This window comes from Populus alba, chromosome 8 (genome assembly GCF_005239225.2).
Source record: "Populus alba chromosome 8, ASM523922v2, whole genome shotgun sequence".
NCBI classification, from domain to species: Eukaryota; Viridiplantae; Streptophyta; class Magnoliopsida; order Malpighiales; family Salicaceae; genus Populus; species Populus alba.
This window is the reverse complement of record NC_133291.1, coordinates 710,863-723,718: the sequence shown is the minus strand read 5'-3', so window position 1 is coordinate 723,718 and position 12,856 is coordinate 710,863. Positions and strand designations below refer to the sequence as shown.

Genomic DNA, 12,856 nt, shown 5'->3' with positions numbered 1-12,856 from the left:
AGAAAGCAGGTAAAACAAGGAAAACCATATTGGAAAAAGGAGGGGAAGGAAGAAAAACTTGTTGCCTTGGTGATTCTTAATTTGAGAAATGAGAAATCTAAAATTGTTGCAAGACAAAACCCATTAAGTATCTTCTCTCTGCCCTGGGAAAAAGAAGTTGGAATTCAAGTTCAAAAGCAAGAAGCTGTGTGGCTCTAATGGACTGGTTGTTGCCTTGAAATTCAGAAACCCTTACAATCCAACTGCCAATGAAGGAGATCAAGAATCCTTTTAATCTCGTAAAATTGCTGGTTTGATTCTACTGGACCAAGAACCAATCTTGTAAAACCCTGACCCACTCCTCCACACACACACACACAAATTAACTGAATAACCAAAACTTTTACAGCTTGAATGTTCCATCAATAGCATAAATGGTATTAAAAGAAAACGAGGATACGGAAAAATATCATCAAGTGAGACAAAAGAAGTGGGCTGGCTACTCATGGCTGGCTCAAACTGCAATCCAATTGACCAAAATCTTTCAAATTCACCAGGCATGGTGTGTATGGAAAGACCGAGATCTGCCCCTTCATTATTTGCCTGTCTTTCTTTGTTCTATAAATCAATTCCACCCTTCTGTCTTCGGGATGATAACTGAGCATAGCACCCCGAGTCCCAAAGAAGATAACTTCAGAAGTTGGATGCAAAGCAAAGGGCCTCAAAGCTGAAATTTTACCAAATCTGGCAATAGTAATCCTATCCAGCCGATGCACGTGGTTTCCCAAATAATCAACATTGATATTGTGAATCAGAGTCCATCTGCCATTCTTGCAACGATCCTCAAGCAACCAAAAGTGTAATGCAGTTCCAACAAGATCGGAATAACATAAATGGCGCCTAGACAGCCCAATGCATCCATAGTCATTGGGAGCAAGTCTCTCCTTCTCTGGAAGCTCAATGGCACGAGAATTTCCTCTGTTAAGATCAAAACATAAAAGTCGTTTTGAGCCAATCTGTTTTGAGACAGATTGACGGTACAACACTCCATCCAAGTAAATACAATGCTTGGCCACTGTAGACTTCTTAGATCCATATCCAAAAGCGGTTTCTTGGATAGTCCAACTGCCAGTCTCTGATGAGAACACGCGGAATCTTTGGAAGGGCTTGGACTCTGAATAATCAACGCAAACAACTCTGTAGTGAGGTGATTTGAAAGGATCAAATGCAAGGGATGAGATTTCGGATGTACATATGTTTTCGAGCGTAAAATCTCTAGGAATCGCCACACACTGTTTTGTCACAGGGTTGCACACATAGTACTGCGGAATAGAACCCTCAACAAACAAAAGCAAACCATTGCAACAATCAAGGAAATCACCCCGGGCAGGTTCAAAAGGCAACAACGAAGAATAGGACTTGACAAATTCATGCGGTTCCGGTGCAACTGCTGGAGTCTTGGTGTGGGGGATATAATCAATGTATGTTTTCCCGCTACTGAACCTCAACGCATGATAAATAAAGCCACGAAGAGGTGAAGAATCTGAGATTTTTGGAACACAAGCATCAGTAATAAGATTGTTCCAACATTTGCAAACACTTTTAAATCTAATGAGATGCTTGCGATCAGTAACCCGACAGAGGATTTCAACCAACACATCATCTGGTAAGCTTGAACAAAGAAAACTAGTACAGCTGCAGTTCTTGCTCTCACCTGCTTTTCCATCTAAAGAGGTAGCCATCAGTCCCCCTCTGCAAAAGGAAAACAAAAAAGGAAGAAGAAAACTTGGTTTGCAAAAAATTAGGGTTTCAAGTGATTTCTCTTCTATTTAAACCTTTTTATGCCACCTACCCATCTAGAGAAATTGCTTATAAGGGCTCAACTATTGGGTCTTAGTTTGATTAAGATATGGGCTAATAAGTTGTGCTCAATTAAAAAAATTTAACTACCCGTATTTCTTAAATCATTTTAGATATTTTAAAAGAACAAAAAAAAGGTAAAAAAAATTAAAAATTCTAATAAATTTTAAAAATATTTTCAGATAGAAAAATAAGGTAAAGTTGTGAGATTTTCAAAAACACTGAATTATCCAAAAAGTTTAAAAAATAATAAATTAATTGATGAATGTATAAGTAATTTGTTGTTAGATAGGAAAAGAAAGAAGATGTATTTGTTGTTAAGTGCTGAATAGTATCAATTAATATAAAAAAATATATAATTTAATAGTATCGATCTTCTAATAAAGACCCCACATATAATAATATCGGCAATATATATGGAATGCTTCTATAAAAATATAAAATTGTATTTTCATGGCTTGGAAAAGCACGACTGAACTTGTTTTTAAATTTTAAAACCAACAGCCAGTAGAGCTATTTAATTTTTAAAAAATATATCAAATTAGTATAAAAAAATATATAGTTTAATCTTCATTAACTTGGACTGTTATTGCTGGATCGAAGATTTCATGCTTCATAAGATATAAAATTACAGCGACTATAGTTTTAAGAAATCTATCAAGGGCCTTTTCTTTTTAGTCCTATAAAAATATCTGGAATTTCTTATTTATCTTAGCTAGTATAATATTTTTAACTAAAGTTATTGTTTTTGTTAAAAAATATATTTTATAATTGCTAAAACAAGTTAATAAATAATCTCAAAATAATATATTTATATTTTACATAATTAAAAGCTAAAAAAAATTATAAATATGATGAAATAATATTCAAAGCCCATTTACAACTTTTAATGATAAAAAACCAATTTCAATATAATCTTCATTAATAATTTATTATTAGTATTGTTATTTTTAAATTCGATACATAATAATTGAAAAATAAATTATTAAAATTCAAATTAAAATTTATAATAATATTCTAATGAGGATTTCAAGCCACATATATAAATTATTAACCACCAACATTTATTTTGTTTCTACACCCCCCCGCTCAAAAACAAAAATTAGTATTAGTTCACAAATCATAAAATTGGCAACAATGGATGCATCTATTCAAAATAAAAGTGGATTTTCATGGCATGGAAAGCATGATTGGTTTATTAACTATAGAAATACTTCTCAATAACCCAACTTCCTAATACTTTTTATTATTATTATTTATATTTGAATGTAGTATATATATAAAAAAACTTAGCAATATATTTTAATCACTATTTCAATGGTTTTACAATGATATTGTAGATTTTAATGATGGTATTACTGCTTTTTTTTTAATAGCTATGTACCTACTATAAAAACAAACTCATTGATATTTATAATCAAGAAAATACTTTTTAAAATTTTTATTTTAAAAAGGCACTTTTTCACTAAAACAACTTGAGAGATGCATTGATAAAAACAAAAATTAATTGAAGAAATATATTTTTTCTACTTATTTTAAACAATTTAAATTTCTAAAGAAAACCTCTATTTCTATTGTCATTGTCTTTTATTATAAAAAAATATGGACTTGTTTAAGAAAATATGAAGTTATTTTTAAAAAGATCGTTACTTTTTCATGTTTATATTATGTATTAATATAATATATAGAATTTCTATGATGGTTTGTGTAGTAATATTGAATAAAAATAAAATACATATGTATAATTTTTATATTTTCCATCCTGAATTGTTTATATTTTTCTTTCAAAATCACAGTTCTCATTTTTTATGCTATTCCGGATAGATGTTTTGATTTATGTATTTTTGTTCATTGGTCCATGTTGTCATTAAAAAAAAATACAAGGATAATAAAATATAATCTAGATAAGAAAATACATTGACTTATGGTCATTCTTGTAAATGTATATATATTTCTAAAATTGATTAACTAAATAAAAAAATGTTCTATAAAGCAAGATTATTAAACCCTGTTAGTGCCGAACAAGTTAGTAAAAAAAATCATCATTTTATGTTTTTTTTTTTATAAAAATAATGTTAAATAAGTGTTGTTTTACAATATTTTTTCTTAAAAGAGTCAAGAAGAGTCTTCATCGATTCACCTGTGCATCTGTGAAGTTAGTTAAGTTATATTTGATCAGCTTTCACAAAATTCATTTTGAAACTTAATTCAATATAACGATCAGGTTGATAACTCATCACAATGACTTATCAAGTTTGACTATTTTTAATTGGGACCCTTAAGGCCTCCTCATGTTGAAAAGGATTTGGCGGGTCGTTAGTCATGTTTCGTGCTTTTTTGGGTAGTTTAGTTGAATATTCCGACTTTCCATGATTTTTTATTCTCTTTGAGAAAAGTCTTGGCGATACTGGTTTTTTTAGGTTTGAAAAGGTGATTTTAGTTGTTTTTATAAATATTTTTTATTTTAATAATATTTATTTATTTTTAAAAATTTATTTTTAACATTAGTGTATTAAAATGATCTAAAAATATATAAAAAAATTAATTTAAAGTAAAGTAAAAATATTAAAAAAAATTAAAATATTTTAAAAATATTTTAAAACGTAAAAATAAATAGAATATTCTAAATCCTTCTTCTTCTTGTTTTTTTTTTATATACAAATCAGAGGCTTGTTACACATGCGAGAAGTATGAGAGACTTTTGTAATTTCATTTTGAAAAAGGAAGGTGGGAAAGGCAGACAAAGAATTATGGATCTACTCAAGTAAAGGCCTAAGGGCAGAAGGGCCCCAAACATTAATCATGACCGTTACCCTATAAAATCACCACCACACTCAACTTCCTGATGACGGTAGGCTGTAGATACCCTAATTCTAGTCCTACCTCACGGGATCTCTCCCTTCTGTCCCCACCACTTTTTTTTTTTTTTATAAAAAAGATTTTAAAGCCATAAACAGCTTTATAGCCGTTGAGGCTGAAATCCTCTCCATCTTTGTCAAAGAGAACAAAAAGGTGAAAAATTTGTCTCCATCTCTGCCCTAATCTTGTCACCTAAACCTTCTTTAATCGGTTTCAAATCTTCTTCTGCTTTCTTCTCCACATCAAATCTTGAAGACCCAAGTCTAGAGGGGCTGAAAAGATGAAAGGAATAATGAAAGGGAAGTTGGTGAAGAAGCTGTTGTCAATGAAGCCAACAGGGTACCTGAAGGAAACTAGAGTTCTCCACGTAAATGCAGCAGATGGGTTCATTGATACATTGATAACGAAGCCTAGTCTCGAAGCTCAGGCTCAGGCTGAAACCCCAGAGTTGATGGTACCCAAAGAAGTGGAAAAAGAAAAGGTTAAAGATTGTAGCTTTGTTGCTGATCAAGAACCTGATGTTATTGATGTAAATGAGCTTATGAAAGATCTTGAAGAAGAGGAACAGGGGGAGGAGGAGGAAATGGAAATGGAGGTTGATGAAGACAAGGAGAATGTTAGGCCAGTATTGAAGGCAAGAGTGGGTCTTTTTGGGGTTAAAGATAAGGTGGAGTCAAAAGGGTCTCATTTTAGGCAAATCCCTTTGTCAGAGATTGATATCTCATCTTTCCAGCGACCGGATTTGAAGTCTGATGGCCTTTTTTACCCGAATTTATTGACTGCCTTTGAAAAAGCAGCGAAAGAGCACATGGGAGTGAGTGAAGAGGAGAGAAGAGAAAGTATTGACAGGGAGAATCTTGAAAGAATAAGGGAAGCAGAAACACAGGCAAGAACTCAGCAAGAAAATCTTGAAAAGAGCCGAGAAGCAGAGAGGAATCTTGAAGACAGGGAAGAAGAGCCACCCTTAAAAGCTCGTCGAATCGAAGACGATGATGATACAGGTGACCCTATATTAGGCTTCCCAGTGAAGTGTCCACCAGGAGGCAGTGACTCAGTAATTCTCTACACAACAACACTTAGAGGGATAAGAAAGACTTTTGAGGATTGTAACAGCATTCGCTTTCTTTTAGAGAGTTTTCAGGTACTTTTTTTTGAGAGAGATGTGTCAATGCACATGGAGTTTAAGGAGGAGTTATGGAGGATTTTGGATGGCAAGGTGAACCCTCCAAGGCTTTTCATCAAGGGGAGATACATAGGAGGATATGAGGAGGTTTTGGGTTTGCATGAGCAAGGCTGGTTTAGAGTACTCTTTGACGGGATCCCAATTGACAGATTCATTGGCTCACCATGTGAAGGATGTGCTGGTGTTAGGTTTGTTCTCTGTTTCAATTGCAGTGGCAGCCATAAGGTTGTCGCCGAAAATGGGTTGTCAAATATATGCCAGGATTGTAATGAGAACGGTCTGGTAACCTGTCCCCTTTGCTGTTGAAGATAATTGTACTGAATTTGTCCCTTTTGTATAACTTACATATTTTTTTCAGCATCTTTCAAGGCTTGTTTGGAGGATTCTTTCCTATTCTTTTTGTAATGCCCCTGGAAGAATATGGAATCTTTGGGTGTTTTATTGTGTACTAGTTTGTGAATTGGAATCAGTTTTTCCATATTCACCTCTGTAAAATAAAAGGAGAATACGCATATTATACCTTTCAGCATTCTTGTCAGCATTCTTTGTGAAACATGGGTATCTTGATGAACTACTTTAGCAGCAACTGAGCCATTTAGATGGCATAAGCATAAAAGTTTTCGAGTTTATTTCTCACCCCATTTTCAAGCATCAAAACCAAGTTGTCAAGAAAAGCAGCTCCATGAGTTAACACTTTGATGATGTGCCAAGACTGTTTTTTAGATCATGATCATCAAGTGTAATGAATGGATCTTTATGATTACATCCATTACATAACCTGGCAAAAAACTCTGCACTTTATATTGAGAAAGAGATATAGGTCAAACTAATATTCTTCCTGCCTAGCATACAAAGCATATATCTTGGCCATTTATTAAATGCCTCCCAAGCTTTTTCAACAGGCCAGATAGGAAAGGCATGATGCACCGTATGCAAGCCAACTCTAGGTAATTAAGACTTCTCACATGCTCATGTCCTGCGTTCTCTCTTCAATTGCCCGACAAAGACATGTAAGAGCTCACGCAACAGACATCAAATGCACCATCCAAAAGGCCAGCAGCAACAAAGGACAGTTTCCACGACCAGAACCATGTGGAATACGCACAAATTCCAGCATTCAGCATTTTACGCCAGCACACACCCTCCAAAATCTCCCAAGCACTACCAATTCGGTGCTCAGTTGTTTCACCACCATTTTCTGTCCATATGCCTTTACTCGAACTGATGTCTCACTGCAACCAATCAAGTGATGCACACCACCTGCAACATATCAATAGCCTTGGGACTGACTTGAAATTCACTTCCAAGATGAACCTTACACTGTTAGCTTCTCAACTATTCCAAAGACTACTCTTTCCTCGAGCTTTTAACAGGAAGCATTATGAGCCTGGAGACGTATTTAATTAAATGGTGTTTAAAGTTGTATCAGTTCACAGTTGAAAGAAAGATATCCTATAACATAATCTAACAGACAAGGACACCAGGTAAACACAGGCAGGCAGGTAGCAAGAGAACCTGACAAGTCCTTTGCTTGTGCATCTGACACAATGTTATATAAATCCAAAAATCTGCAGTTCCAGAAACTGGAAAAGCAATATGTCTTGTATTGTAAATGTCGGCTGAAAATATATATGAAGTAATGCTGGTAAAAGTAGCCCTTCCCTTGACCAAGCCAAAAGTTTTCATCTTAGCATTCCTTAAAACAATCCGAAATTCTAATTCAGCAATGCAGCACTAGCTGGACTTTATTATTAAACTACAAAAACCTTCACCAAAAGGAAATGAAGGTAAATGAAATGTGCACCTCAATAGTTCACAGTCTTGCGTTTATTCCATCCCGGTTTGATGGGTCTCTAAGAGAAGCAGAACTTCCTTCACCCCCAATGCCTTTTGATGGTGCACTTCCACTAGTTGATTGAGAACAAAGGTACGATACTGACTGCAGCCATGAAACTAATGTTGGCTTGCGTGTAACATCATCAGATTCAGCAACCTGTGCATATAACTCATTTAGAACCACATTCTGTCCTTCTTTCGGTAACTCAACAAATAGCTGCGCCAACTTCTTCATCAAGTCTGGCAGTACCTGAAACCAAGAAAACGATAACATCATCAATGCCCAAAGGTCAGAACATGGCTGCACAGCGAAGCACACCAACTTAATTTAACAAATGTTCCAAATTGATATCAGACACAAAGGAACATGGAAAGTGTAATGAAAAGACCACCACTTACTTGTATATCAACAAGGGAAATAAGCCGTAAAAGCAATTCTAGGATTTTCTTACAAGGCTCTGATTCCCCTTCCCAGTTTTTCCACATATCAGGCTTTTGGGTGGCAATATCAGCGCAGAGCTTGCTTGCTTTTTCAACGAGACTGTGGATACAATAAAATGTGGCTGGACTTCCAGCAGGAAGATTTCGAACCAAGGCTGCAACTCCAGAAGCCATACCCTCAAAAGGAGTGATACCAGGAAATCCCTACATTCATACAAAAGGAAAAAGCTAGAGCCTTGGTTTTCTTTAACAACGAAATCATGTTCATGTTTAACAAATTTGGTGTTTAACTGCTTAACATACTGCTAAAGATCTCTGCATGTAGTAGAAAACAAGTTGCTCCTTCAGTAATGATCTTTCATTCTCATTAGAGTCCTTCCCCGAGGATATGAATGCGGCAAACATAGAATGTGAAGCTCGAGCTACTTTTCCATTTGGATGTCCCATATATCTAATCGCAATTGTAATAAGGAACACACTACATAAGAAGCGAGCTCCCTAATGAATCTAATTAGTTGTTAAATGTAGGATACAAGAACATTGTTGGAGCAACAACTCTGCTAAAAACAGATCCGGGCAAACGTTCAATGCAAGTCGGAATAACCCGCAGGTAAAACAAAATGCGGGCGGTCTGCACTTCATCCTTGAACCATATGTAGTCCACTTTCTGCTGGAATTCTACAAAGACATTAAGAGAAAATTGCAAATCTTGTGAACAAGCAACAATTTTTTGAGTGAAATGAGTAAAACCATTATGAGACCTAATTTATCATGTTAAAAGATTGAAATGAAAATTCAAAGAACACATACCTTGGGGATTTGTCAGATCAACATAAGGGGGCATAGATTCTACAAATGAGACACACGCGGTCTCGTTCTCCTGTGCACTCACAACAACCCCTCGTATTGTATCCATATATTCTGACAAACGCACACGCCGGAAATACTCTAAACAGGAGAATGAAACTAGTATCAGGACAGACATCTCCATCTGACTTTCAGTTGAGAATTTTGAATTCAGTTTCTGCTTTGTAACAGCCGAAGCAAACACCACGATCATAAGGAAAGCAGATTCAGCAATTTTCTCTACATCTTCAAGCAACTCATCTGCTTTCCCATGTAGCAAGAAAGCCACCTTCCGATGCCCTGAGTAGAGTTCTTGGCAGAAGCGCCATATCATATTTTCCACTATCATCTTGTTCTCGTCATCTACTGAAATGTATTGATTGCAGAAAACACTGCTAATTGCCCCTGCTTCCTTAAAAGTGACACTGCTTAGATGTTCTTTAATCTTGACAGGCTCGAGGCCCCCTGAAGTTCCATGTGTTGACTCAAGAATCCTTGCATGTAGACGCCGCAAAGGAAATATCTCAGTTAATAACGCTGAGGCAAGGGATAGAAGCAGAGGAGGCCGGGAAGACACTGAACCACTCCGAGCCAAAGCTAATGAAATGCACTGAAGCAAAAGACTGGTTGCATAATCATCACCTGAATTATCATAGTCTCTACTTTTAGAAATAAAATATTGTGCCACAGACTCTATCCTATTTTCTGCAGAAATCCTTAGGCTGGAAAGGATCTGCAATCCCTGTTGACTTGGTGCAGATCTATTCATTGCTCTCAGAACACCAGCAGCAGCCATGACAACAGCAAATGGAACATGGTCTTTCCTCGAAGTGTCTAAAGTCTCTTTAGAAAATATTTGCAATTTATCTTGTGAACGTGACTTGATGAAACTAGACATTACCCATTCAACCAAATGTAAAATCATGAGCCCATGAGAAACACTACCAGGCGGTCCATCTTCCCTTCCCCAGATCCCCAGCAATGCATTCAAAGTTCTAGCATAATAAACAATCACAGAAGAACATAGAGCATACCCAATACCTGCAAGAACATCTGGAATGAGCCCACCAAATGGACTAACCAGTCTGTACTCATCCTCCAATAACCTACAGAGCAACTCCAAGCAGACTGTTTTAGAGGATTCTGAAACGGAAGGCACAGAAGAAAAGGCACCCAGTAGCAGTACACCCTCTGAGAAAAACTCAGGGCTCTTCTTAGAACCAAATTCAGTAGCTAAAAGGTGAGACAGTGTCTCCACAGCTGAATCAATGAGTGCAGAAGAGGGTCTAAAAGACTTTCTGACCCAGATATAAAGAAGCCGGAGAAGGAGAGGATATGCCTCAAGAGGAATGACGAGGTTTGTGGAGGATAAAATTGAAACTAGAAGCTTCGCTTGGGGTTCAGCGACATGAAGGGATGTGCGAGCATCAAGAAGAATTTTCAAAGACTGAAAGTGATGGGGCTCAAATGATTGGTGTTGATGGCAATCTCTAAGCTCAGCCCATGCTTGAATGATGGCACGGGCAGACGATGAAGAAGATTGGTCTGCAGAAGTGTTGCTGCTGCTACCACTACAGATCTTCAGCCATTCTTCAAGGAAAAGTGTATTAGCCTGTCTAGCCATCTTACTATTCCAAACCGCAAAAACCAGTTAAGTAACCCTTATTCAGATACACAAACCAAAGTCAACACCCCTTTGACATTGCCTATGTATATATCTATGCAAAAACGAACAGTGCGTTAAGTTAACCTATATCCATCAAAACCCTGTTTAAGACATGTGAAAATCGCCACAAAATGCACTAATTAGTATGTTTAGGGCCTATTAGACCAACAAGCTCCAACATACAAGAACCCGCCATCAAAACTTAATATCCTAGTGAAAAACTTCCAAAAAATGAACTTTAAACAAAATCAATTTCAGAATCAATCAAGATCATTGACTTCAAGTTAACTGAGACAATACATGGAGAATAAAAGCAAAACAAGGAAAACCTATCTTGGAAAAAGAAGAAGAAAAATGTTACCTTGGCGGTTCTTAATTTGAGAAACGAGTGCTCAAAATTGTTGAAAGACAAAACCCATTAAGTATCTTCTCTCTGTCTTCAGAAAAAGAAATTGGAGTTCAAGTTCAAGAGCATAACGCTGTGTGGTTTTAATGGACTGGTTGTTGCCTTCAAAGTCAGGAATCCTTACAAACCCAACTCCCAATGAAGGGAAAACGTCACGTTTAGGATGGATTCTTACTAAGTAAACATAAAACTTTACTTTAGTCCCTATATATGTTAATATTGCTTAATTATATCCTTGTAGTTTAAGTTGTTTCAGTGTTACTCCTATAGTAACCAAAAGATTTCAATTTACGCTTTGACTAGTCAATAACTCGTAAAAGTTCACACTTTTCTTATCTCTCTCGATTTTCCCTCCTATTAAATCCTTTTAAATGCTGTAATACATCACAAATTTTGAGAGGCTGGGGAGAGACTAGAGAGAGTGATGCAGAGAGATAATTTATGAAAAACTGCCCCCTCATTTATGGTGGCCACTGCAAATTTTGATGTAAATTTGTTTCTTGCAGGATGATGCACCCATGTGGGCGGTAGTCAAGCTTGTTTCCCAGATGTGCTCAACAGTCAACTGAAGGGGCTTGCTTTCTACATCAACAAATTCTTTAGCTCATCCCTGGCTTTGACCAAGTGGAGATGTGAACTAGACTTAACCCTAACTCATGATATTCTTTCTTCTCAATGTGCCATTCAAAGTTAAGTCATGGATTATCATTTCCCAGGGCAAGGATGCTGGCAAAAGATGCTCATTATTTTGCTAGAATGGTCAGGATTCAAGATAAAATATTTGTAGTTTCATTGGATCCGAAAGCAATTAGATTAGATCTTGTATGATGCTAAGAATCTACGCATTCAAGACGGATGGTTATTTATGCCATCCTTTATTTAAGTCCAGTTTATCTTCTCCTTTATCATGTTCATGGCAAGCATTCATTTCCTGCACTTCCATCTTGTTCCTCCAACTGCCAGTTTCACATCTCAAGTGAGCAACGCGGCCCACACCCATTGAATGTGGGTAGTGAAAGATATTCTGCTATTTATACTTGAGTTCCCCCAGGAAGAGGCTATACTTCGCTGTCAGTCTCAGGTTAAATTTTCTGTTCTTCAGAAACACCAAGGATCTACCAGATAAGTTAGAAATCGTATCTTGAAGGTCATGAAGATTTTCTGTATTCCAGTCAGGACTAGCTTATAGGTTGGAAACCATCACCTCCAGTCCAGTGTTAAAATATGCATACTATGCTGTCTCATTTTGAATGTTGTAGTTGCCTTAAAATCCAATGGAAAGCAAATAAATTGCAGATGCAAGTGAAAAGTCTCAAACCCTAATTAACTTTGAAGGGAACTTTGAAGGCCAGAAGGCTCAGTTCCCATGTGATGATGGGAGTTCAATTGTTTTGTTCCCATTCACTGAAACTGAAATAAATGAACACGCATGCAAATCTTGGTTATTAAGAGACTGAACCAGTCAACAGCGTGCCTTTTAATGCCACAACACAGGAAGTAGAAAAGGTTTTAGATGAACAAAAACTATACCAAGGAACAAAGTTATAAATCCTTTGTTATTTTCTATGCATTCATCAAAATTTGTCAAGAAATTTGACCGTCAATGGCACACCATTTCCAGAGAGAATTAAATACAAAATGAATCCTCAAGTTCCCAGAGAGCACTATCTAAGCACCATCCTTCTCTTGTTTTGGAACATCAAGGAGACATTAGACTCTAAATCTCGCACTTTTAAAAAGCAATTGGTCTGATTCAAGGACAATTTGTCTGGCACCAATA

At 36.3% G+C, this 12,856-nt stretch overlaps 3 protein-coding genes across 8 annotated transcripts; 1 reads left to right on the top strand and 2 right to left on the bottom strand.

The window, feature by feature from the left end:
- Positions 1-48: 48 nt before the first annotated feature.
- On the bottom strand, positions 49-1,796 carry LOC118045197 (uncharacterized). Its single transcript, XM_035053766.2, has 2 exons — positions 1,694-1,796; positions 49-1,522 (listed from the first exon to the last, which is right to left on the bottom strand). Exons 1-2 carry the CDS (start codon positions 1,719-1,721, stop codon positions 483-485), a joined length of 1,068 nt encoding a protein of 355 aa, XP_034909657.1. The 5' UTR covers positions 1,722-1,796; the 3' UTR covers positions 49-482.
- Positions 1,797-4,581: 2,785 nt separating this feature from the next.
- Positions 4,582-6,386, top strand: LOC118045022 (uncharacterized). The gene has a single exon (XM_035053509.2). It carries the CDS (start codon positions 4,979-4,981, stop codon positions 6,185-6,187), a length of 1,209 nt encoding a protein of 402 aa, XP_034909400.1. The 5' UTR covers positions 4,582-4,978; the 3' UTR covers positions 6,188-6,386.
- Positions 6,387-6,655: 269 nt separating this feature from the next.
- LOC118045019 (uncharacterized) lies at positions 6,656-11,221 on the bottom strand. 6 transcript variants are annotated; one of them, XM_035053504.2, is made up of 7 exons: positions 11,032-11,221; positions 8,969-10,722; positions 8,692-8,836; positions 8,462-8,609; positions 8,117-8,362; positions 7,686-7,967; positions 6,656-7,577 (listed from the first exon to the last, which is right to left on the bottom strand). In XM_035053504.2, exons 2-6 carry the CDS (start codon positions 10,626-10,628, stop codon positions 7,695-7,697), a joined length of 2,472 nt encoding a protein of 823 aa, XP_034909395.1. In that variant the 5' UTR covers positions 10,629-10,722; positions 11,032-11,221; the 3' UTR covers positions 6,656-7,577; positions 7,686-7,694. The 6 variants fall into 6 exon arrangements, with proteins under 6 accessions (XP_034909395.1, XP_034909391.1, XP_034909396.1 ...); XM_035053500.2 differs by having other exon boundaries at positions 6,656-7,268; XM_035053505.2 differs by having other exon boundaries at positions 6,656-7,141.
- Between the last annotated feature and the right edge of the window lie 1,635 nt (positions 11,222-12,856).

What these genes read in the sequence shown, in the direction of transcription:
- LOC118045022 (XM_035053509.2), top strand. Translation starts at nt 4,979, where the DNA reads ATGAAAGGAATAATGAAAGGGAAGTTGGTGAAGAAGCTGTTGTCAATG.
- LOC118045019 (XM_073411056.1), bottom strand. Translation starts at nt 10,628, where the DNA reads ATGGCTAGACAGGCTAATACACTTTTCCTTGAAGAATGGCTGAAGATC. An exon ending in TGATCTGACAAATCCCCAAG is followed by an intron (nt 8,837 to 8,968) that starts GTATGTGTTCTT and finishes ATGTCTTTGTAG; the next exon opens with AATTCCAGCAGAAAGTGGAC. An exon ending in GTTGCTCCAACAATGTTCTT is followed by an intron (nt 8,610 to 8,691) that starts GTATCCTACATT and finishes AATTGCGATTAG; the next exon opens with ATATATGGGACATCCAAATG.
- LOC118045197 (XM_035053766.2), bottom strand. Translation starts at nt 1,721, where the DNA reads ATGGCTACCTCTTTAGATGGAAAAGCAG. An exon ending in CTCTTTAGATGGAAAAGCAG is followed by an intron (nt 1,523 to 1,693) that starts GTGAGAGCAAGA and finishes CAAAAATCTCAG; the next exon opens with ATTCTTCACCTCTTCGTGGC.